This window comes from Phlebotomus papatasi, chromosome 1, assembly GCF_024763615.1.
Source record: "Phlebotomus papatasi isolate M1 chromosome 1, Ppap_2.1, whole genome shotgun sequence".
Lineage (NCBI taxonomy): Eukaryota > Metazoa > Arthropoda > Insecta > Diptera > Psychodidae > Phlebotomus > Phlebotomus papatasi.
The window spans coordinates 26,683,038-26,709,254 of NC_077222.1; the positions used below are offsets into that span (position 1 = coordinate 26,683,038).

Sequence of the window (26,217 nt, forward strand, 5' to 3'; positions counted from 1 at the left end):
CCGTCCTTCTCTATATAACAATTGTTATATATAGCAATTTTGTAATAATATTAGCTCTATGTTGTCCATTTTGTTTGTTAATTTTACTTCTGTATTTTAGCTATTTCGATTGTGATAAATCAAGGATAAACATAAATTAGGAACTTAAATATCGTCAAGCACATTTTAAATCAATTCACTATTTCATGCTAGCATGGCACTATGGCAGAAGGGAAGTTCATTCTTAACGCATTTGCCACTTCCCTTGCAAATATGCGATATATGAACGCAATATAGTTTTAATTTTAATTATTTTTTAATGAAATGCTATATGAATGCATAATTTTTAATATCCATTTATAGCCATTTAATACAGATTTAGTAGCTCTTCATCTGTGAGTTAAAACGTTTCATGTGGGTCAATTGAAAATGATATTCTTCTTTTTTTTAATAAATAAAATTTAAATATGAGTATGTGGCAGTAACTGGAGGGAGTGATTGCAGATGGGAGGGATTTGATATCAATGCATGAAAGTGTCATGAGCAGAATTTCTCATATGAAAGCGGAATAAAATGAATATGCTGTGGAAAATATTTTGGCACACGATGCAATTTATTTAAGCACTTTCTCGTCACACAACATATTTTTCCAATTATTATTTTCATATTACTATTTATTTGTTTATTGCGAGCCCAACACGCGGCCGACAACTGTCCAAACGACGAAATTTGCCATCAATGAGAGATTTGACGGTGGTTAGGGGCAAATTATGATTGTGATGTTGACAGAAGAGATAAACGATTTATAATTTCACACATTAATCCATTGGATAAACTTAAATGCTTCAACAATAATTTGGGGTGCGATTTTACCCTTGAGCATCTTTTTAGTGAATCCTTTTTTTTTTGAGGATGTTTTTCTTCCCGAGGGAGCCTCATTGTACTCTTGTTAGGATGATCCTCAGAATTTCCTCGTGGTAACATTTGGTGCGGAAGTTAGAGATTTGTCTGTCACAATTTTTTCGCGTCGATGGAAGGGTTAAGGGTTACTTGAGATGCTCTTAGCACAATGTATCAGGTAGTCACTGCAGAAGAAAGGGACATAAACTGAGCCGGCTGACGGCAATCGATCGTTTTAGCCGTCCGTTGTTATCAAAATTACAAGAAAGAATAGATAGTATGGCGTTCATATCAACAATTTCATTTAAAATTATAAAAAAAATTTAATATTGGCTGTTATTTTTTAAGGTGTGTTTAGAAATTTAGAGAAATTTTCGTCAGAAATTGCTTTGTTTTTAAGACAATCACTTGTACTACTTCAGGAAGAAATACAGTACGACTCCAATAGAGTCAACACATTTGATTCCTATTTACCTGCAATATTTTAAGTTAATAATTGTTGTAGTTAGGTACTACTTCACTCGTTAAAAATTGTCTCTGATTCTTAACAAAAGTTGTTTAAAAGTTTAACATTAAACCTCTAATTTTACATATTTTTCACGGTGTTAAACATTTTTAGGGGTTAACTCTATCGGAATCGTACTGTACTAAAATAAATTTAAAAAAAAATTTTTTGATGAAATTTCTCCCAGGGTATAGAGATCTTTAGTCAGAAAATAAATTTAAAAAATTAATAAAAATATGTATGTTATATATGTTAGTAAAAAGTTAAATTTGGCATATAAAAAACATAAAGTGATCATTAATTAGCTAATTTTGAGCAATATCAATAAAATTTTTAATTATGAGCTATGCAAAAGCGTAAAATAAATAAATAAAGATTCAAATTTGCATTAAATCATTCATTATAATTTTTTAGTGTATTAAATATCTGAACTCTATAGAAAAATGTAGTTTCTAATGCATTAAAGTGCAAAACGGACAACGTTAATAAAACATTATATTTTTATTCAATTGGGAAAGTGAAACATTGATTTTTTCACAAGAGCTTAAATAAAAATTGCGATAACTCAGACGTTCAAAATTAAAACATAAAAAAAACTTTGTTATAATAGAATAATTAAGAAATAAACAAATTTAATAATAACTTATGGGGTTTTAAATTTTCAGTTCAGACGAATTTTCCTTACCCATTGGTTATTCAAAATATATCATATTAATACCGATCAAAATATAGGGGAAAGTACTGTCCCTTCGAACGTTCATGCCTTCGAATAATGTGAATTTCTTTTGTTTTTCGTAAGAAATTTACACTAAATTATCACAGAATTATTAACAATTGATGATAAGCCAAGTAACATTTAATATAAATGTGTAAGTCTCTCAGGAAAACTTAAAGAAAATTCACATTATTCGAAGGCATGAACGTTCGAAGGGACAGTACTTTCCCCTATTAATATTGCTCGCATATTTATTTATTTCACTCATAATTATGATCCAAATTAGTTTATAAATATTTGATATAAATAAATTAAACATTTTAATTTATTTTCCAAATTTTCTAAAGCATTGTAATTTTGATAAGTTTTTGCAAAACTTGGTTCTGAGTTATTTAATTAAATGATTTTTTGCACAGAGTTTTTTTCTTTATTACATTTTAAGGCTATGTATTTTAAAGGGATCACGAGTGTAGAGGAGATTGGGGCAAAAAGTCACAAAATGGATGTTTTATTTTTTTACAAGCTACCCGAACGCCCCAGAAATTTCTAATTAGCGCAGTTTTATAGGAAATTTACCTCTCTACAACTTTGTGAAAGTCATTTTCCTCTATTTTTTATGGAAATACATTTACCGAGCCGTTTTCTAAAAGGTAATTCCGTGACCATTCTCAAAAATGCTGGGGCAAATAATATCAGGCATGGGGTAAAATTATCAAATTTTGATTCGCTTTATTACGGGCTTCCGTAACTTAAAAAAACCAAGATGACATATTTTCATAGGAAATTTATCTCTATACACCTATTTAGAACAGAGTTTTCTCTATTTGAACGAGAAAAGCGCTTTACAAGTTATTTCCCGTAGGTTATTTCCGACAAAAAATTCTATTCAGCCATTCTGAAAATGCGAAAATAGCGAATTGGGCGAGATGAATTTTATTAAATCTTTCGAAGAGTTGCCTAGTAAATGTCACTAAAGTGCTGAATAAAAACAAAATAAAAAATAATGGAAAGAAGTATTTTGTGTTCTTTTTAAACTAAATATCTCAGATTCAGTAAAGCTAGACATAATTTTTATGCTCCGGAGTATACATTTGGCTGTGTGTATTTTTCATTTTTTCGGATATTCATCACCATCGCTCTCTACAACATCGTCATTTATCGCCATGTTACATCAAAAACGGCTTCAGTTTTTGTTACTTTTTGCCCCATACCTTTTATTATTTTTACCCCAAGTGGTCATTTTTAATAAAAGGATTTCTAGAGCAAAAAATCTTTATAAAATGCTAAAACGGATCCAAAGAATCCAAATAATTTAGGAAATATTCGCCAGTGCATTAATTTTGGAAAATAAATAAGTAAAAATTGATATCTGCTGTGAGGAAAATATTTCAAAAAAAATTTCACTTTTTTTATTTACTAAATTCCTTGTTCGAATTCTAAAAAACTTACGACATTGCAGAAGGTCTTTGGAGGTTATCTATGGAAAAAATTTAAGCCGCTATCTTTTTTATCTTGGAACAACATTTAATTTTGAAATTTTCGGTTTGCGACTTTTGCCCCAGTCTCCCCTAATATTAATAATGGATGATAATAATATGTACATTATTTTTATTGCCCTTAAACCACCGACACTCAAAGTCAAAGGTTTTTTCTTTAAATAAAGAATGGTAATTGATAAAATAAAATATAATTTGTTAAAATTATTTAAATACATAAATTAGCCATTGCATTGTAAACTATAGAAATGTGCAAAAGACATAACTTCAAATTATAAGAGGATTTAAAGAAATTAGTTGCACGTGTTTTCCCATTTTGAGTTACTTTTCCAAATGTGTCAACAAACTTTTGGTCGATGAAAAATGATCAACTTTCGAAAAACTATTATTTTTGATACAAATTAATATTAATTGTTTTTTGAAATACATAAATAATTACAAAAGACTCGTTTTCAAAAAGAATTTTCTTAAAAAAGTTGTATCTAGTATCTCGAACACAGATTTGTCAAAATAGTTTTGGCCGACACTGTATATAAATGTGTGCAAGTTTTCAATATGCTTAATATTAGTCAGGTTTCAGACAAATGTTGGCTGCAGTTTCCAACGGTTTAGAAATTCTATATAACAAGCAATTTTAGTGAATTTTCGTAACCGAATGGATGATTTGCTCTTAATATTAAAGCCTAAAATACGATTTGCCTCTTGGTGATAATAAAATAGAGAAGTTTAGCCATATGGCTTAGGCCTGAAAACTGTATTAAATATTAAACAACTCTTCTTGTATTAATATTTGTTTTAATTGCACTTTGTTTATGAACATAGGAATGGCAAAAAACCATTCACGCTTATTTAGAGAGGCACTAAATATTTTAATAAATATAAATAATATATTGCGATTTACTCTTCAGAGTATTAAAATAATCTTATTCGTAAAAAATACAATATCGTATAAAATAATTTACCGCCGGCCCCTGCTTGTGACCTTTTCAAATTCTCCAGCTCAGAGCTGCCCAAAAAAATCCTTCACAAAACTGACTCATCCTAAGTAAAAAAGAATGTATTTTAGTACAATTTTCTTTCTCTTGGATGCAATTTTGAGGATTCTGCAAAACGTAAAAAAATAGTAAAAGAACCACAATTGAAATTCTCTCTTTACAATTTTTTTATCATGTTCACTTGAGAGTTTATAGAGCCAAAAGAATAAGATATACAATTGAATCAAGTGGCTACATTGAAGTTTTCTGGGATCCCCGACCTTTTTTTTTATACGAAGCATATTAAAAGGTCAAAGATTTAATCCAAGAGAAGAAAATAGCCAGAAAATCAGTGAGTGAGAAATTTGTGGTAAGTCTGAAAGTGATCTCAAAGAATGGATGGCAATCGTAGAAAAATTGAAATAGAAAGAAAATTAGAGGAATTCACTGCACCATTCTCGCAATATAGAGGTAATTTGGGATTAATCTCATTTGTCCATCGGACGGAGGATGTGCAATAAAAAATTACTCAAGTGAATTCTCAATTGAAGGGTGAGTTGTTAGAGAGTTTTTATCTGGCACCCTGGTGCGATTGAGGGGTTGCTTTTGGGTTTATTTAGTGCATGATTCGATCACCTATTGTTGTGACTGGGGCAAAAACCCAACAATAACATTCACCCTCCGGGCAATTGTCCGTTTTTGGGATTTTCACCCTCTCACCCCTCTCACCAAACGAAACTCACACAAGATTCCATGCATCATTTAATTCCCGGTAGAAGATACTCGAAATGTTTTGGGTTTTGAGAAGAACCGACGGGATTTTTACGCATCAACGAACCAACTAATTCTAATGCGAAATGCAGAAGAAATGTTGGTGAAATCTCAATACATCTTTCAATTTGAAATTAACAACGAATTTTCACCAAAGTTGAATGTAAAAACGCTAAGATGGACCAGCACGCGAGTGTAAATAGAATTTTAGGGGCAAACTGTTTAATTTGGACAAAAATTGTGTACACACCAGAGGCCTAAAGTTAGCGTATTCGGTAGCGATGACCACATTCATTCAAATATTTTTGATTGACAAACATCGTCAATCAGTGAATGCTCACTTTGCCTAAAATAGTGGGTACTTAATTGCTTTTCTTTCTCTCTCTTCCTGGTGATCTTTTGCAGGTGAAAATATGGTTCCAGAACCACAGGTACAAGTGCAAGAGACAGGCGAAGGAGAAAGCAATGGCCGAACAGAATCAGCACAATCAGGTGAATAAAATCGATATAGCTTTTTAGGATCAAAATCAAAATAAATAGGGGAATGTAGGCATGGTTCGCACAGAGTCAATCTTCAAACGTTGCGAATTTTCTCTTTGTTGCAAAGAGCTGACCTACCATTTCTCATCTCGTTTCATGAGCTTAATAATGATCTATCTCATGGCTAAGAAATGACAAATTAGCTCTTTAGAAACAAAAAGAAAATTTGCGTTGTTTAAAGGTTCACTCTGTGCGAACCATGCCAACATTCCCCTGAGGGAAGAATACAGATAGTTGACACATGAACAAATTAAGAAAGCTAATAATTTTTCGTCAATTGTGTTTTATAATTTTACATAACATTGAATGCTTTACTAAGAATATTCAAAACTAAAAGCAAAATTATGATTACAAAAACTAAGACATCTCGAGAAGAACTATATTAGATTCCATAGGCTTAATAAATCTACGTACTGCGTATAATTTTCATAGAATATCATAGCCTGATTTAAAGTATCGTCAAAGAAATACAGTTCGTGCAACAATTAGGGGATTACTACCCATTTGTGTAAAAATTCAAAGCAAATAGTATCTAAAAATTATTTTATAATAAATTTCAGAAAAACTTACTGGATTGTTGTGAAATTTTCTATAAATCATTTTTTTGCAATGGCTTCCCAAGAATGTTATTAAGGTCAAGATATCTACAGATTCTGCCGCCCTTAACAAATTAATTGTGCAAGCCAAAGGATTTTCAATGTTGCTCAAAATGATTGAAAAATTAACCCTCTAACGGGTAAGTCCGCCTCCAGGCGGTCTTCACAAAAATCACATTTACAGCGACAATAATGGTTTTATTTATTAAAAAGTGCTATAGTGTCCTCGGTAATAGTCTTATAAACATCTCTTGAAAGTTTGAACTCATTTTGACTCTTCGTTTTGTTGCTATTCCCAGTTTTGTGTGACAGGTCAGAGAAAATGCAACAAAAAATATTAGTGCAAAAAAACTCATTTCTAATTTCCATAAAAAATACCGATTTAAAGTTATCTTACTAAAATAAATTTACTTTTTTGCTGAAAGATATGTCATTCTACTTTGTATATTTTATTTTAAAAAAAATTGAAAATTGGAAAAACTAAAAATGTGAATTTTAGAAGCAAAAAGATTTTCGAAAAATTTTTATATTTTCCCACCTAGCGCCTTAAGAGAGATAATGAAGATTCGATGGTTTTTTCTACTTTATTGGATCATAATTATCCTAGAAAACATTGTTTTAGAACTTTTCTTCGCATATTAAAGAAAACACCGTTAGAGGGTTAACTCTTTCAGGGGCAGCTTAGAATAATCCAGAATCCCTCTTTTTTGGTAATAAAGATATAGGGGAAGTTTGTCAATCTTTGCACACACTCTGGCTCCAAATATTTCATATTTTTCCCATATTCCTTTAATGAAATCTATTAAAATATATTACTATAAATAGGCCAGATTCATTGAAGAACTGTGGGAAAAATATTAAAAGTTCGAAGTCATAATCTGTGCAAAACCTGAAAGCTTTCCCCTGTGAATTAATGAGTTAAATCATTGGATCTATTTTATAAATAAAATTAAATCCATGAAAGATAATACCAAAAAAAAATGAATAAAGAATTATGTGGCTAGACGGGTAACAGTGAGTGAACGAGTTACATTTAAACGAGTCAACAAGAAGTAGTAGACTTGTTTAACACTTGGTTTTCAGAGTAAATTACTATCTCAAAATAATTTGAGTTTTAAGACGAAATAATTTAAAACGGTTTATAAATTAACTCTTTCGCGTCATTAGGGTCATATATGACCCGGGGAAAAAACAATTTCTTTTGACTATTTACATTAATTGAAATCTATCAGTTTGTGCACGACATCATAATAGAAGGATGTAAGATTCTTGGCTAATTTTCTCAAGACTCCAGATATTCAGGAAAAGAAAATATTTGAGATCAAAAATCACGAATTTCGAACTTTGTAAAATGACTTTTCTTTTTCAAAATTTTTTATATTCATTTATTTTTTCAGCAAAAAGTTCTTTAGAAATACAAAATAGAATATCCAAAGATTGTATATTGCATATTTTGATATAATAAATTACTCTCAATTTTCCAGAAAAGCGTGTAGAATTTTCCGGGTCATATATGACCCTATAGTCCCCAAGGGTAACAGTGTTTTCGTCCCAAACCTGCAGCGAAATGTAGTTGGGACATTGTTTTTCTTTGTGAAATGCAGGTGGGACATCTTGCTCCTGGACATTTCATCTTATATCTGATGAATTATAACATATTTTGCAATATTTTAGAGTATTCTGCAAGCGTCTCATATTGTGCAATTGTATTATGTGTGAATAAATATGTGGATAAGTTTATTTTTGCCAAATACCACTCAAAATATTGTGACAGTGACTGTTCAAGGGATTACCAGGAAGATTCCTTGAACATTAGGAGTACAGTGTTCATCACAACAATCCAGTTTGCCATGGTTTTGGCCAAATTAATAACTTCAAGCAAAAAAAAACTCTTAAAAAGCCCGTGATATAGATTTTGAAAATGGTAAATACACTTCCCTTGAGGACAACAGGGTCATATATGACCCGGGGTTTTTCCGAGTTTTCACGCAATGGAAATTTTTTTTCCTCTCTGAACTATTATATTTGATCATAAAGCATTAGGAAAAACTCAATTTTGCATGAATTCATCTGCTGAATAAAAGTGGGACGCGAAAGAGTTAAATAACAAAATTTAAAAGTAACTAACGTTTCAAAAGCAAATTTATCTTTTGTCAAATAAATAACTTAGTTTCACAATAACTTCTAGTATGAAAGCGCTCAAACTCTCAAACATTTAGTTTTAAAGGTATTTATTACTTTTTTTTAAGATGTAATATTTTGCAAACAAGAGTCTTGAAAACTTTTAGTAGGGTGGAGTCATGGAAATCTTGCAAAAATCTTGAATTCCTACATAAACAAGCGTTTAGAAGAAAAGCAAAATTATTAATCACATCATAAACTGATAATTTTATGATTTTTCAAATCTGTTTTAGGTTAGAACTTTAGATTTTTGTAAGCTGTCTATAAATAACGCCCATAAGTAACGACTCCACCATGCGTAAAGACTATAAGAATATCTTTGAATATTTCAAAATATGAATTTTGAAATGAATGTGATAATTATGCAAGGATCACAAAATGAGATTGTTGTAAATTTTTATTAAAAAAAATCTTGACATTTAAAAATGTTTATGGCAAAATATGACTTAGTTGTTGAAGAGTTATTTAGTTTTGAAGATTAAAAATTTATTTTATATGTTTTTGAACCAAGTTTAGCTTTTATGTAGGGGAAAATGCCCAGCTCATGCTTTGTACGATCTCAAGCTTCGTAATGATTAATTTTTACTGTATTTCTGAATAAATGTAATTCCGCAATATATTTTAAAAACTAGACACATTCCGATAAGTTCATGAATCTACAGAATACGAATCAACAGAATCTAATCTAATCAATGAACTATTGATTAAAATAGATTAGCCTAATTCAAAACCTGCTCCAAATTAACTTCATAATTTCATATGGAAATAAAGATTTTTCTTTCATAAACACAGTTACTAAATTTTTATTTTTAGTGAATCTTACCTGTGTTAAGCGGTCTTCAGACTAGAGGTTTCGTCTCATTACAGAAGATCTCAAAATCCTATATAGCAACCAATTTTATTGCTTTTGCAGAAACTAAGAGGTCATTTGATCTTAAAAACCAATCCTACTGTGTATGAAATTCCAAATATTTTACATGATTTAGAAAATTTCGAATCATTATTTAAATTGTATGAACGTTTACTTTGGGTTTATTGAATTAGAATATTAATTGGCGAAAAATTCATTAATTCTTCGACTTTATTTGAAAGAAATAAAATCAATTTAGAAAATCTTTATTGATAAGGAATTAGAGCAATTAAGCCATATGATTGAGCCTTATACGAACTTCAGACCTAAGATGATACTTTTAAGAACTGGGCTATACCTCTAGTCTGAAGACCACTTTAGGTCAGGAGGCCATATTACGATCTTAATACTTGTTTCTTTGCGTTCCAGATGAATCGAAAATCCATTCATATCGATAAGTTTCAATCGAAAATTCCATTTTAAGCAGGTTCTGAAATAGGCTATTCTACCAATACCAGTAACCAGACAATACCAATGAAATGAATAATATTTTTCGCATTAATGTATTACGTATGAGTATTGTAGTTTTCATTGCCAAAAGGGTTTTGCTTAAAAAAATTGCAAGTATAAAAAATAAATAAAATCAATTATGAATTTGAGAATTTAAAAATTCGCCATTTTTTGCATAAATATTTACTACATAGCAAATAGCTAGAGACTTGCAAAAAATATTCTAGATTCCTTCAACCTTCTACTTTACAATTATGTACAGACATAAGAAATAAATAACTTTGGGTAGTCAGGAAAAATTATTTTTTTATGGGACACCGGTGTTCCAATCGTCCTTAAAGGGTAACAGTTTTCATATCATTCTGTAGATACCGAAATGAAAATAAATTATAGGAAAACCAGCAAAACACTTGATCGATATAATGAAGCTTTTAACTTATGAGACATTATTTTGAATTCCAGTCCGCAAGTTCGCCAAGACGCGTTGCTGTACCAGTTCTGGTGAAAGATGGTAAACCGTGTTCAGGAAACTCCAATAGCAGCCAGCAACAGCAGCAGCAACAACAGCAGGTGTCGGGTGGGAATACGACGGTATCAAGTGGAAGTAACCTGGTTACAGGTGAGACAGCAAACGCCCACTCGCCAGACACCTCTGCAGCCCTGCTGAGCACCTACAATGGCGCCCAGCATGCCCAGATGCTTCAGCAGCCATGCAACAATGCCCTGATGTCCAACAGCCTCGCGATGGCTTACCGCAATCAGAACAATTTTATGAGCAACAGTCACCAGCAGCAGTGCAGTAGCTATCTGCCGCTCCAGGGACGAGCCTGGTAATAGTGAGTCCGACCACTAGTGTATACCTCCTCCCCAGTTGCCAGCCAACCCGTGAATCCGGAAGTAGGCAAATATAGTGTAGGAAATATATAGTGAGAGATGATAAAGTGTTTACTGAGGCGTCTACCACTTTTAGCTAAAAGAGAAATTGATAGTGCGGAGTTCTCAAAGTCACGGTTTTGCTTAGACTAAAACAAAGGAAGAGCAAAATATTGATTTTCTTCCTCAAGTTACCCCAAAATTAAAAATAGTTTTTTTCTTCTGAGAAAAGGACCCCAAAGAAACGTTAGCAGCAGGATCGTTGAAATATTTTGAAATTCATTTTACTCTAACAGAATAATTTTTTATTTGAGAGGACATTTCATGAAGAAGCCGGCAATAATCAAATATTTACCAAGAGTTGAGTGAGAAAACATTCTCTTACAAGGTCGCTGGAGGAATTTCTGGTGTGACCATACAAAATCGTGAAAGAATTTCGGGGAAAAAATCTCGAGGACATCTTCAAAAATCAAACGGAAAGTTGTCAATATCTCATATTTCACTCAGAGAAATAGAAGATCCTCATTCTTGTGTGGTCATTTTACTCCTTTTCTTTTCGTTTAGTTTGAAAGGAATGCAAAAAAAAGAGGATAGAAATGATAGAATTGACCAGTTTGACTTTCTACCTTTCCCAATGGAATTTTCTTGTGGGAAAATGTAGACATTAACTTCCTCCCGCAATTGACGGGCGTTAAAGTGACACAGCTAAAAAGGAATTAGTCAGTCAGGATTTAAAGGAGCCCTCAATGATTTCTATTTACATTACTCCATGGAGATTTGACGGGATTTTCCTCACCATTGACGTACTTAAAAGGCTTTTAAAATTATCTTGTTGTGTACACAAGAGATAAATCTCACTATATCCTCATTCACCACACACAGTGAATCCTCAGAGGCTTTTTTTTTGTCCACACAATCAAATTTGCCTCCTTTTCATTACATCCTGCCACTAATTTCGCAATTTTCTTCAGGTTTGAAAAAAAACCACTGAAAAAAAACCAGAAGCATGGAAAAACATAAAAAAAAGAAATGTACAAAGTACAAAAAGAAGCATCATAGAAAATTTCTTTAGCAAAATGATTGAATTGACAGACATTTTAAAAGGAATAATAAAGTAAATTACTGAAATAATAAGAAAAAAGTCCCACATATAAATAGAAAAAGAAATAATAAAAGGTGTAATTTGAGGAGGAAAAATGAAACATTCAAAAGATAAAAGAAAAAAATGAAACTCATACATCGAGAATGCAATAAAATGTAACCACTTAAATTTTAGGATGAATAAACTCTTTCATTAAGTTATTTTCTTTAAAATGAAATCAAATGCAGTCCGAATTTGCCAAATCCAGCGGCATAGCATTTTTGTATTGCGATTTTGTTAATTTATTATTTAAACCTCGTCTAGACTTGAAGGGCTGCAGGTCACGTTTTTAAGGATCTCAGCTGATATTCACTGCAAATTCTTCTCAACCCTCAATAACCGGTGAAAAATCCAAAAGTAAAATTCCTAAATTTTCCAGTGTTAGGGCCTCTACAGACCTGAGGATTAGTCGAGAGACGGCTTAGCGTAATTATATTCGAAATAATGATTAAACTATTATATATCTCCATAATTTTCCACTAAGTCGTCTTTCGGTTTAAATCGTAAGTGTGTTTAGGGCATTATATTGGTAACTTTTGTAATTAGTTTGAATGAAATAAAAAGACTAGATTAGATTACAGTGGGGGCGGTTCCTCGCGGATCCGCTGCACCCAGGCCTCCTTTTGGGCCCATTATGCATCCCCGGTTAAATTAATCCCTGTTAAGGGCAAGATGGTTTAAGCCAGCCCGACTAACTATCTCTATATAACTTTTCGAAACATTCTAAATATGTAAGATCACCGCTAATGACGCAAAAACACAAATTTAACACCTTAATGCCAGTAGGGAGTTTTAAAAAATAAATTCCTTTTTTCTCTTTTTTTTAATGAGATTCGACATAGATCATTAGACAAAAACATTTTCGCTTTAGAATCTGAGAAAACAACAATTGTTGTACTGACAAAATTACCCATAACATTTGCAAAGTTAATTTTTGAAAAATCCAGTTGTTTTACGTTCCAAAAAAAATCAAAAAATTATTTTAAAAAAAATCCAATAGGGATACATCATGCTAAATTTAACATCATTAAATTGTAAATTCTTTTTGAGAATTTAAACCGCATTGTGACCAAAAATATTTGAAATAGTTAGGAATCAGGACAAATCAGATAAATAATTTTTTAATAATTTTAATTTTTGTAGTACATAATACTTAAATCGTCTGGCATTTAAAATATTGTACAATTCACAATATATTATATAACTGATCCAAAGTAATTATAAAAGCAACACCGAATACTCAGAATAAATAATTTAATTAACTAACTCAGTTTAGAAGTGAGACAATTAATCCTATCAAACCCTCAAAATAATTTTTAAATTCTGGACAGTTCTCTGGTAACTCAGAGAACTATTTAAGAATTTTATGTATATGTTCCATAAATTACGATTCATGATTTATTAAGTCATGGCTTCTACATAGTCTAAAAAATTTACGATAAAATTTAGCATTTTGACACGGAGAATTTACTTTAAAATGCTAAATTTTTACTTAAGGGGCTAAGTGAGTCAAGAAGGCTAAAAAAAACATTTTTTTTTTAAATTTTAATCAGCATAATAAGAAAGTTATTTAATTTAAATTCTCAGGCATACAGAAGTACAACATTTAAACGATATTTTCTGAAATTTTTATTTACAAATTTTAAAAATTCGGCCGTTGGGACCTGCTTTTCGGAGATCTTTTTGAAAACAAATCTTTGTTTTTTCGATCGACAAGATTTCTCAGTGCCGGTTGATCTGAAGTCATAAAACCAAATATTTCTTGTTAGCAGATAAGTTAGATAAACAAAGAATTTTTTTTCCTTGATCACAGTTCATTTTGAAAATAATTCGTCGTAAAATTCGTACATAACATAAGCCGAAAATTATTATGTTTTGTAACAAATTTTTCCTAATATCTATATTTCATTTTTTCAAAAATCCATCGTTGAAGGGCTAATTTAACTCATCTACTAGCAGAGAATATTTGGTTTTTTTGACGTCAAATGGATCTTACTCTGAGAGAAATCTTGTCAAGCGAAGAGTTAGGTATTTTCATAGAGGTCTCCGAAAATCAGATACCAGCGACTGATTTTTTTTTAATTTTTGAATGAAAAATTCAAAAATATGTAGTTCAAATGTTGGACTTTTATATGCTAAGAGCTAGAAATAAATAATTTTTTTGTTATATTGAGAAAAATAGAAAAAATATGCTATTTTTCAGAAATTTTGGCCAACATAACACCTTAAACTTCTCACAATGCCTAGAGACATCAAATGCCTTTAAAGGAAAGGATAGCTAAGGTAACTGTACCAAATTTCGCCATAGTTTCATGCAAGCGCCAAAGTCTTCAATTCGAAATGCACTATTTTTATTATAAACCGATTTTTTTGTTACTTCTTTTTAAGGAGTGTTGCTTTGAAACTTGTAGATAGTTTTCTCTAGAATCGTTCTTAATACATTTTAAAATGAATAAAAATATAGACATAGCTTTGGGTAATATTTCGGCCACCGTAATTCTCATTGTTCCTTGCCTTTTCGGAATTCTTTCAAAGTCTTTTTCACATCATCTTGTTCGTTGAAGCGACATTTTTCTATGTTTTTTTTTTGCATTGTATAATCGCTAGACAGAGTATGTAAAAATTAAAAATTCATGGAAATTTGGGAAACAAAAGAAATGGCCGAAATTGTAAGCTGGACGATATTTGGTACAGTTCTCCTATATTGTTAATCTTTTAACAATAATCATCTTATTGGTCATAATCCATAGGCGTTAAAGGGTTACTTAATTATTTATTTAATTCAACATATATGAGTTACTTCATGATTAAATAAAATAGATCAAGAAAACATTTGAGGGCTAGCACAATTACGAATACTTCTCTCTCATCAACAATTTTTATAACTTCACAACACACAAATTATTAATAAAAAAGTAAAATTTAATTAAAGTTTCAAGCAGTTTATAAACTTGAAAAAAAGAAACATTGGAATATTGTAGAAATTGTCCAATTTCTTTAGAAAGCAATCTTCAATATTTTTAACTGAACATTCTACAATAATAACTTTTTACAGCGAGTTTTTAATACAAATATATATCCTAAAATCTCCCTTAAGTTTTGCAATTGTCGAAAGCATAGTGAGATTATTTTGAGTATTTTGAGTATTGAGTATTTTGAGAGTACTCAATATTTATTTAAAATAAAGACATATTAACTTCATGTAATTAAGTATTTAATTCCTATACAATGATTTAGTCTCATAGTGATTATTAATCTAGCTAGAATTTTAAGACTTTTAAAGTTCAAAGCTCTAGCTAGACAATAATGCAATGCGATAAAACTAAGTTCAAGTTTTTCTCTAAAACTTTTAGTCCTTGGTGTGACTCTTCATCAGTCGACTGAGAAAATATATTTTTTTTTAATTTAAGAATAATTTTTTAACAATTTTTCATCCTCTTCACTTATTCAACTCAGAAACTTTTATTTATTTGAAAAACGTCTAAAGTTTCATTAAAGTGGAGAGGATGAAATATTGTTAAAAATTATTCTGAAATAAAAAATATATATATATATTTTGCCTACTCAGAGCCGAAAGCTTTGGAGGAAGGCTTGAATCTTTTATTTTGAAAGAAGAATAGTTTTCTGAAAAACATCGGAAAAGTTGAGGAGAGCATGAAATTTCTCTCAGGCTCCAGAAACAGAAGTATTACTGGCAAAATTCACGAGAAAATTCCAGCAGTTTGGTAAACAATTTGAATTTTCTTTCTCTTACATGTGCAAATATTTTCTAGAATGTTCTTTAGCAAATTGAGCTTGAATTTCACAGAACATTTCCTTTTGCATAATGCAAAAAGCTCAGAATCTTAGAGCATTTCACTGAAGTTAAATTTAGGTTCTCTATTCACTTTTTGTTGACTTCTAACTGAATATTCGCTATATTAAAAAATCGTTGCAATATTCGCAATATTTACAAAATATTCACAATATTTTGCAATGTATAGAAATATTTTCACCGTGCAGAAGTTCGCCAATAATCATGAAATTCGAAATATTCGCAATATTCTCAGTATGTTCAGTATTCACAAAATATTCACAATATTTGCAATTGTTTACGATATTAATTGCAATATTTACCAAATATTCACCATATATTCAAAAAAAAAATTTGGAATATTCGCAAATATTCACAGCATTTGCAATATTGAAAATATTCTCAGAAATTGACTACACTTGCATTGTTCACAAAAATTGTCAATAGTCGTATAAATTGTGCTCTGAATGCTCTAGTGAAATGCCCCTTGTTCTTTTGTTCTTTTTTTAAAAAAAAAATTAAAAGCTCCCTACTGATTCTGGGTAAAAAATCAAAACCTGAAATTAAAAAAAAAATACATAATGCTATTTTTGTTCATTTTTTTGTAGTCATTGCGGTTTAAACGATAAATACACTATAGTTGCTTTAACACTGGAATTTATTAACAATAGATTATTTTCCGAATAATTAGCCGTGATCGAAAATACAAGTGAGTTGAAGAGGTTGACGAGTGAAGAAAAGAGGAGGCGAAAGTACCTTTATTGAGCACTTTTTGATTTTCTCTAATTAATTAGAAATTAGTTGAGAAGTAATATTGAAAAAAACACCTGTAAATAGTGTAATTAACTCTGATAAACCCTAATTAAGGAAATTCATTCGATAGGCATTTAAAACTAATAATGTAATTATTAGTGAAAGAAAATATTAAGAACTTTTCAGTGTATTTGTATAAAAGACGATTATATAAAGAAAAAAAAACAAGAAAACATTTAAGAATTGAGCAGGGTATTAATAGGTTAATGTTCTTTCCAACAAGTACTTTTTAGAAATGAGTTTTTAGAGGCAATTCAAAGAAGTACTTGAGCAACTTCAAGGAAATTGATTGAGAAATTTCATGGAAAAAAATTGTGTGACGTGATAAATAGTTCTTTTTTTTATATATAACAAATTTACTTTCAACCAGCATTTTCTCTCCTTGAATTGAAAATTCCCCTCGTAATATAAAGAAGAAGAAAAAAAAATAGTCTGTAAATACCGTGTTAAAAAAAAGAAGAAGTATAAGGTTAAAGAATTGAAATGGAGAAAATTGCATCTCATATAATGATATAAAATGAATTTAAAAAGGAATAATAAAAAAAAATTAGTTTACTTATAATGAATTGTACTACAATTGGTGTATTTTACAGCAAAAACAAAATGAGGAAAAAAAGTGAATAAATAGCAAATAATGATCACATGTCTTTTATCCTAGATGTACATCACTCCCTCAACCCTCAAAATGTTCTCTATTTCACCCACATAACAAAAATAATAAATAAGCTCTGCAAAAAAATATAAACTCGATAGAAATATAGTTGTAAGTACAAAAGGACCACTTGAACTGCGCCAGACGTACAATTCCATCGTGGTTGAGAGAAGAAAAAAGGACGAGAAGGGTACAAGTTAAAAAAAAGGGGTTCGATTGAGTTTTTCACCCTCTTTTTGGGTTCCTTTTGTATGATTATTTTCTCACTCTCTGGTGTTTACTTTAAATTCATATCTCCGAAAGGAGTCCCTAAAATTGTGATAAATTTCTTCTTGCAGCTCTTTCTTCTTGTCGTCACATCAATTTTCTTGCTGGTGAACTCTAAATATATTTATTGCATTAAATAAGACCGCGAAAACCACCCCTTTTCTTCAGGGATTCTGCAGAGGGTGGATTTAGATAAGAAATAATTTTGTAGTGGGAGGATTAAATTTCAGTTTAAGTAAGTTTCCTTTAGAGAATTTCAATGTTAAGACCCTTACGTTTCTCTACCAAATATTCTTCAAAATTTACTATAGGAAAAAGTGCCCATGTTTCGTACGATCCCAAGCTTCCCAATAACTAAATTTTTCCTACGTTTCTCACTAAATGTGACTCATCGCACTCCTAATTTGAAAACTAAGAGAAAGTGCCCAGTTTTCCAAATACATTGCGGGGTCACATTTATTCAGAAACTTAGGAAAAATTTAGTCCTTACGAAGCTTGGGGTCGTACGAAGCATGGGTACTTTCCCCTATTCATTTAGAATGATGTATTTAAACATTCTTTACTTCACAGGGTATTTTTGTTGCAATATTCAAGCTAGGTTAGATTACAAATAATTCATGCAGATTATAGGATGTTTAACCCATCCCTCACTCGAATATAGAAGGACACAACTCATTTCGAGAGCTTTAAGGCTAAGGTTTAGTCACTTTGGTTAACTTATATAATTTCTGATCACGTACATTTTTGGCAATATTTTGCGTTGAGATTAAATATTGAAGGAAAATGATCCATTTTGATAATGAAAAATCACTAAAATTACTTTTCGAGATATTCAGTAACTGAACTAATTTTTAATCTATTAAAACTATTAAAGTGCCCGGTTAACACAAGCGGTAAGCTGTTACTGGTGCAATTGCTGTAATTGAAGGCGTTATAAATGCTCTTAAAGGAGAGTTAAATCCAAGTGCATAAAATATAAGTCCTTAATTAAGGATTTTTTGGACGAAAGTAGTAACATCGGGTGGCAAAAAGTTGAAACTGGAATAAAGTACGAGGGACACATCGACCACTCAGAATATAAGTCGGACAACTCGTTTTTTTACAAAAATCGTTTTATTCACTTTTTGGATACTTCTTTATACCCTCCACCTTCCCTGTGAATATTATACTCGTAATTGAGAGATAATTATTTTCAAAGTTATAGAGATTTTCAATCTAAAAAATCCTATAGGGTAAAGGCATATAATTTTGTCGAGTCTGCTTATAAGCATCGATGTTCCAAGTTTGAAGTGCGATATTTTCAATACTAATTGACTTTTTTGTTACTCTCTTTTCAGAAGGGTTGTTTAGAAACTTGGCAAGCTATTTATCGTCTTATTTTTACTAAAATTAGTTTTAATACGTTTAAAAATGAATTGATATGTAGAGGGGAATTTGGCTCTTATTTTGGACAACTTGGTTATTAATTTGGACAACTTGGCTGTAAATATGGACAGCTAATCCGCCTCAACAGGATTCCCATTGTTCTTCATTTCATGAACCAATCTTACCAAGTCCTCTTCCTGTTCATGTAAGGGGAACGTAGAATGTCACAAGAATCCCGGAAACTTTCCATATCATTCATTAAAATGAGTTGACTTCGGTACTCAAAGTACGTGCGGATTCGCTCATTCCCTGACCTTTCCGGGAGCCTTTCAGGGCATTTCTCGCTACAACTCTTTCGTAGAGATGATGCTCCTTTGTTTCACCAGGCATTTGTCCAACCTAGTCATCGCAAAAGCTAAAACTTCACGAAATTTCGTGAGAAAAACACCTGTCCAAAATAAGGACTATCACTTCACTGGGAAATGTCTTAAAAAATTTCCCATTTTTCTTTTAAAGCAACTTCCAAATTAATCTTCCTTAATTTATTTCTTTTCAAAAAAAAGGTAGAAAAACGTTCATACAAAACCGATTTAAATGCAATAAAATTATAACCATTTGATCTTAAATTTATTTTATCATTAAAAATATTCAGACTTATTGTTTTAGCTAGTTGGAGAAAGGTAAGAAGAAAGATTTATTAATGGTTTCAATAAGGTCGATTTATAGGGATAAGTGGGGCAGTTTTGAAATGAGGCAGCTTTGAAATAAAATCAGACTTTTTCTCCTATTTTTAATTGGAAATTGACCTTGTCATAATGTAATTGAGCTTCACAATTGGTTTATCCCAGGGACTAGGCTTATCCAGTTTGGGTCCAGTATCAATGTCCCCTAGATAACAAAATAGTAAGAACGCAAATTGGCACCTTTTGCGTTTAAATTAATGAGCTCATAACTTCCCTATCAGTTTTACTTAAAATCACCACTATATAATAGTATTGAGGTTCCAGTACTAAATTTGACAACTTTATAATCGCTTAAATAATGTGGGACAACATTGCATGAATGAATTTAGCCTTGGGTTGCGAGTCCTAAGTTTTACAGAATTAAGTAAATAAAGATCATTGATCATTGGACACCTCTAAAGCCAGAATAATTTTGGAAAACGGAAGAAGATTCGAATCCGCAACTCTCAAAAGCAAACACTATCTCAATCAATTTTTTACTGATTTTTTTGCCAAAGATATTATAAACATAGCTTTAAAACCGTTAAAGCATGAATTCAATTAAGCAAGATTAAAAAAAAAGAAAATATTAAAATCATAACAAGAATTAATAGAAATTCTGCTAATTCATCAACATACAAAGACTTTTCCTTCATTCAGTTTCCAATCTCTGTGTCATTCTCAAGAGGACGGACAAAAGTTCTATTTTAGCGGATGGTAAAAAAAACAACACCAGTGTAACAAAAGAAGTTTGCCCATCTACCATATTGGTGAGAGAGGGTAAAATTTGAGACAGACTGGTCCATTTTGGGATGCCTAAAAAAAAATTGTTTGGTGAAAAAATATCTATGAATTTTTTCCAATGTTATTTTAAATGGCCAGAATTTCTATCCATTGTCCAATATGTTGTGTTCTCACTGTTTTTCTTTCAGATTTTCCTTCGTCATTTCATATTTTTTAGATTTCCTTTTGAGAAATTTATGCAAAAGAGCCAAAACGTCCAATGCATTTTGTGCATCTTCATCTGTTTTTCTTTTCCATTGACTTTCTTCCTTGACGTTAAATTGCAGACACCTCCACATTCAATATTTTTCTTCAATCCCACTAAATACTTTATCCAAACACCTGAGTCTCTTCAATGAAAGACTCTGACGCGAGATCTGGGAGACTTGGAATAACAATAAATCCCACCTCTCGCCAACTTCTTCAGGCTTGTCATAAATGTTAAATTGTGGCTAAATGGAGGCTGTTTGGCTGAGAGAAATTCCATGGGAATCCCTTCTCGGAATGACAAACTGCAATTTTAATTAGCGTTCAATAGTTCCATGTGATGGACATGAGGCATGACAATGAAGTTTAAGGAATTTCTTGCAATATTGATTTTAGTTGGAACTGCCAAAAATTTCTTTAGTCATTTTTTGAATGTATTTACTTTTAATTAGGAGGTTTTCTCTGATTGATGGGTGCATAATGAAAGAAATTTTAGTCTTTTTAATCCTTAGGTAGATACCAGTTAGGCAACAATTACGACAATTAAAATGTGGATAAGGTTAAATGATAAGCATTCGAGGACCAATTTCAGAAAATGTTCTAATGAAATTTCTGGAAATTACGATAAGTTTGAATGAAGATATTTCGAAATTCACTAACAGCGTTATGTACCAGTAAGTCTCGGAATCTACCCTAGTAGTTCTTAAGTTAGTAACTTAATTCCGTCGTCTGTTATAATCTCTCCCAGGTGTTTCTTAACTAAAAGGGACAGATAATCCTAACCGGCTTATGTAGGTGAGATTCTTAACGTGAGCTAACTCGGAGTGCATGCAAATTCGATTTGATGCTGAAGTAGGGAGACGCCATTCAGTTATCTTGAATCAAATTCGTGAAATTATACAAGTTTTGTATTTGAACCAAAATGTCAAGGATTTGGATGAACTGACAGAAAAGTGTTATATGGGTGAAATGTAGACCAGAATGTTCTCTATAATTTTGCCGTAGAACTTGAACTCATCGATTACTCAGAAGCCAAGATAAGCGAGGTTTTTTGTTTCTTAACTCGTTTTTTCATCCAGAGTGCCCCAAATAGTCATTTGTTGAACTTCAACTATATCAAAGAATTGTTGTATTTTGCGGGACTTTCCATTTAAACCCCTATTTTAAGTGTCTTGGTGGAGTAGAGGCAGTCAAATTGGCATCTGAGTGATTTCAAAGCGTTATTATTGGAAAAATCAATTTTTTCACACTTAAACGGCAAAATCGGAGTGATAGCGTAGTCTGAGCGGAAAATGATGTATGGACGAAATGTAGAGACAAATGTGCTCTACAATTATGTTGAAGTAATCATCAAAATCGGTTCAGCGACAGTCGAGATAATTGAGGTTATGTGATATTGAAATTGGTTTTTCGACTGTGGCGCCCCTGGTGTTGGTCCCACGAAGTTCAAACATTCTAGAAAGTTGTAGCATTTGGTGAGATCTTTCGTTTAAGCCCTCATTCATCAAAATCGGTCACATAGAACCGGAGATATGATTTTTTGAATTTCGTGAACTTTGACCCCTCATATCTCCGGTTCTGTTTTAACCACAGCGCGCATACGCACCATTTTGGAAACGTCCTAGACTGGACTACAACATACTAAAATTTCATTAACTTGCACAATGCCGTTTTTGAGAAAAGTGACTTTGAATTTCGATGAATTTTGACGCTATCACAGCGCCACCTGTGGTGACTTTTTGAACTTCCATCTGAAAGTGCTCATCGAGACGAAACCAAAAAGGTAAAATTTAGGTCGCTATGTTAATTAGAACCGGAGATAGAGGCCGGTCAATGTTCGAACTTTGACCCCTTATAGCTCGGGTCAGGGGTTATGGATCGACTTAAGATTTTTTTTGTTTGATAGGTATAATCAACGGCTACAACATACTAAATTTTCAGCCCGATGCACAATGGAATTTTTGAGTTATTTAACTTTTAAGATTTAAAAATTTTCTTTTTAAAAAAAGCGCCCCTAGCGGTGGTTTTATGAACTTGCGATGTTAGAAGGGGAAGTGGCATTTCACGAGAGCTTTCCAAAAAGCCCTCACTTTTTAAATTCTGACAATTAGAACCGGAGTTATGGCCATTTTAAGAAATTTTTTTTGGACCCTTATAGCTCGGGTCAGGGGGGTCGGGGGACCTTAAGTTTGGTATTGATGGAAAGCTCTAAGGCCCAGCTATAACATACTAAAATTTGAGTCCGCTGAGTGCCATAGGGGCGGAGCTATTGAGAAAACAAAAAAAGGGGGGTCTTCAAAATGGCGGAAGGAGGGGTGGGAGGTGGGGGGTCAATGCACCAAGTTGCAATTTTCACCCGATATATAACCTTTGCCGAAAACCGCAAGTCGATATCTTTTTTAGTTTAGGAGCTATTAAGCTCCAAAGAGCGGCCGGCCGGCCGGCCGGCCGGCCGGGAACGTAAATTAGCCACATATATATTCGTGATCAGGAAGTGCTGAAACACATTTTGGCCAAATTTGAGGTCGATCGGACGACATGAAATTTTGTTAGGATTATAGTAGGTGAGATTGTTAAGAATCTCACCTAATAAGAAATCGCTCAGATCTTCTATTTTTTCTCTCTTTTCACTTAAAAAAACTGTTCTTTGAGACAAATTCTGCTCAACGATTTAGACGGATTTATAATTATTACTATTATTAAACTTTATAATTAGTGAATAACTTTTCTTAGAAGAAATTGCATTTACGCTTGATAATAGTCTCACAAGAAAAGTTCTTTTACCGTGTAAACAGACGGAATTTCCACGGGAATTCCCACGAGCAAATGGTAAATTTGCTATACAAGCGCCCTCTGCAAAAGTGCACGAAACTGCCCGAATGTCTTGAAATATTTTGAATTTCAAATGAAAATTTTCCGTTGGAGGGTGAAATATTCAATTTTCTAAAATGGAAAAAAGCTATCTCGCTCGAGATAGCTTTTTGCTTCCGGAGAATTCCGAAAATTTAATTTGGAGTATTTTTAAGCAAATAATATATGAAAAAACATGTAAAATCTCCTGTAGTGATCAAAACATTGATTTTAAAAGCAAATTAGAAATCGAATAATAATACTATAATAATTTTGAAAGGATTAGTGTTTCTGGATTAAATTAAATATTCATCAATAACATTTCAGAAGAGGTTTAAATGATTGGAAAGGCAGATTCAAAATTTATCTTTTTCAATAAATCCCATTATTAAAAAATGTAAAGAATATAATAATGTAAGATAAGGAAATACAAAGAATAGTAAGAACTATCGAAGTTCACTGATGAAAATTATAGCCAGAAACCATATAAACTGCCTTTTGGATATAAAATATTACTTCAATATTTTTTATTGTTTACTTTTTTTTGGAAATAAAATTTTAAAATATTTTACAGTCTTCTTGTTTTTTAAAACAATTTGTATTCAATTATTATACAATTAACTAATTTTTGTAAACATCTCTGTTCCGAATGAATTGACTGCTTGGTCACCCAGGGATATTTTATACATTTTCTTCCAACACTTTATAAAATTTTAAATTATCAGCACTACAATTAAACGAAAATTAATCAATAGGTCCTATCAGCAAAGATATCCAAAGCCTGTCGTTAATTTATCCACTTTAATTGGGGGTTTTTGACAAGATATTTACGCTATAACAACGTTTCTAATCATTTCTCGAGAAATTTTGAAAGATTTTCCATGAAATGTATTAATAGATAATATTACTAATATCCTTGTGGTATAATAAAGCCACTTTAATAAAATAAAGTACGTAAAATATCTTCTAAATACACATTCCGTTATTTATATTCGGAAAAAACAAAATTTGAAATTCAAATCTTCGGAGCATTTTTGTGTTGCGCTTGAAGTCCACCAGAGGCGCATAGAGCGGATGGTAAAAATTTGACAGTTCAATATGGGAATTTCCATCCGGAATTCCCATCCGGAATGGAAAATCTCATGGGAATTCCCGTGGGAATTCCGTCTGTTTACACGGTTAGTAGACAAAAACAAATGCTCTTTAAATTTTACTAGAGAAAATCAACATATTATATCCTATTTTAATCTGATTTTAATTATTATAAGTGATTCGGATAGCTTATAAACCGTTTTCATCAATTTTTCAAAGAATCAGTAAGCTCAATTTTTATATTCTCTAAGAATAAGGAATTTAAAAAAATATTAAGGGAGACTGGGGCAAAAAGTCAAAAATCGAAAATTTCAAAATTCAACATCTTCCAAGATAAAAAACATAGCGGCTAATTTTTTTTTGTAGATATCCTCCATAGATCTTCAATGTCGTAAGTTTTTAAAAATTCGAATCACGAATTTAGAAAATGAAAAATATTGAAATTTTTAGCCTTGTTTTTGAAATATTTTCCTTACAGCAGATATCAATTTTGACATACTGTAGACTCGCTAATTCGGCTCCTTTAACATCGGGCTACTTTTTAATTCGGGAAGCAGTTAAATTTGAAGTTTGTTGACATTTTTGAAGTTCGATTGTGATTATCGAATGAAGCAAATATGCTCAAAGTTACTACGATTTGTCTTTGTTTTCATGTGATTTTGCATCATTAAAGAGTTTTCATGAAATTTAAAATAAATATAAGCATGTAAATTTAAAATGAGTACGCAGGTAAACAAAAAATTGTTGAATTTCAAAAAATTTTATGTCCGAATTTCTCTCTAATTCGGGTGACATTTCGGTCCCAAATGCCCGAGTTTGAGAGAGTCTACTGTACACTAGATCCCGGCATTATGCACATTTTCGGGACCGAAAAAAACGCGCGAAATGCCATTAAGCATCGATAAAAATTGCATACACGCAGGGGCTTTCTTTTGAGTAAATCTGCCGTGCAACGAATTTCGCGCCAAGTAAAAGTAGACAAAACAGAAAGATTCAACTGTTTAATAGAAATGCATTAACAAACAGTACTTTTTGGCCAGAGTTCTTCAATAAATGGTTATAATATTTAAAAAAAAATTACCGAAATAAAAGAAATTAAATTTTTATTCTGAAAAAGAAGCATAGTGTTTTTAAATTTCCCGCGTCGCAACATAGTATACATTCAGGCGTATTTCAAAAATGATTTCATAAATTGACTCCCAAGGGTAGGCAAACTTGCATAATTGTGTGTGCATAATTCCGTCAGGTGCATAATCCCGAATGACTTAATGCCGGGACTGAGTGTATTTATTTTCAAAAATTGGCACATTATTGGTGAATATTTTCTAAATGATGTGGATTCTTTGAACATGAAATCGCTATCCGCTTTAGCATTTTCTAAAAATTCTTTTCTCCAGAAATCTTTTTATTAAAAATGACCACTTCACTGAGAGAAATCCGATAAAGTTAAAATAACATTCCGGAAATGTTAATTTTACACTGCTTTATTTATCCGAAATCGGTGTAAATATTACCCTTTTTAGGTGTATTAGGGGTTAAAGTTACTCTTTATCATTTTGATTTTATCCTTAATAAGATGTAAAATTAACATTAAAAAATGTTGATATATTTTTACACCTAAAAAGTGTCAAAGTTATGAGGA

The 26,217-nt window shown here is 31.5% G+C and overlaps 1 protein-coding gene across 2 annotated transcripts in view; it reads left to right on the forward strand.

Moving 5' to 3' along the window:
* Positions 1 to 17,274, forward strand: part of LOC129798344 (thyroid transcription factor 1) — a 60,851-nt gene extending 43,577 nt beyond the window's left edge. For both annotated transcript variants that reach the window (XM_055841459.1, XM_055841458.1), the window contains exons 5-6: positions 5,746 to 5,832; positions 10,480 to 17,274. In XM_055841459.1, the coding sequence (XP_055697434.1) occupies positions 5,746 to 5,832; positions 10,480 to 10,851 (459 nt within the window). In that variant the 3' untranslated portion in view covers positions 10,852 to 17,274. The remainder of the gene's footprint in view (positions 1 to 5,745; positions 5,833 to 10,479) is intronic.
* The last annotated feature ends 8,943 nt before the right edge of the window (positions 17,275 to 26,217 follow it).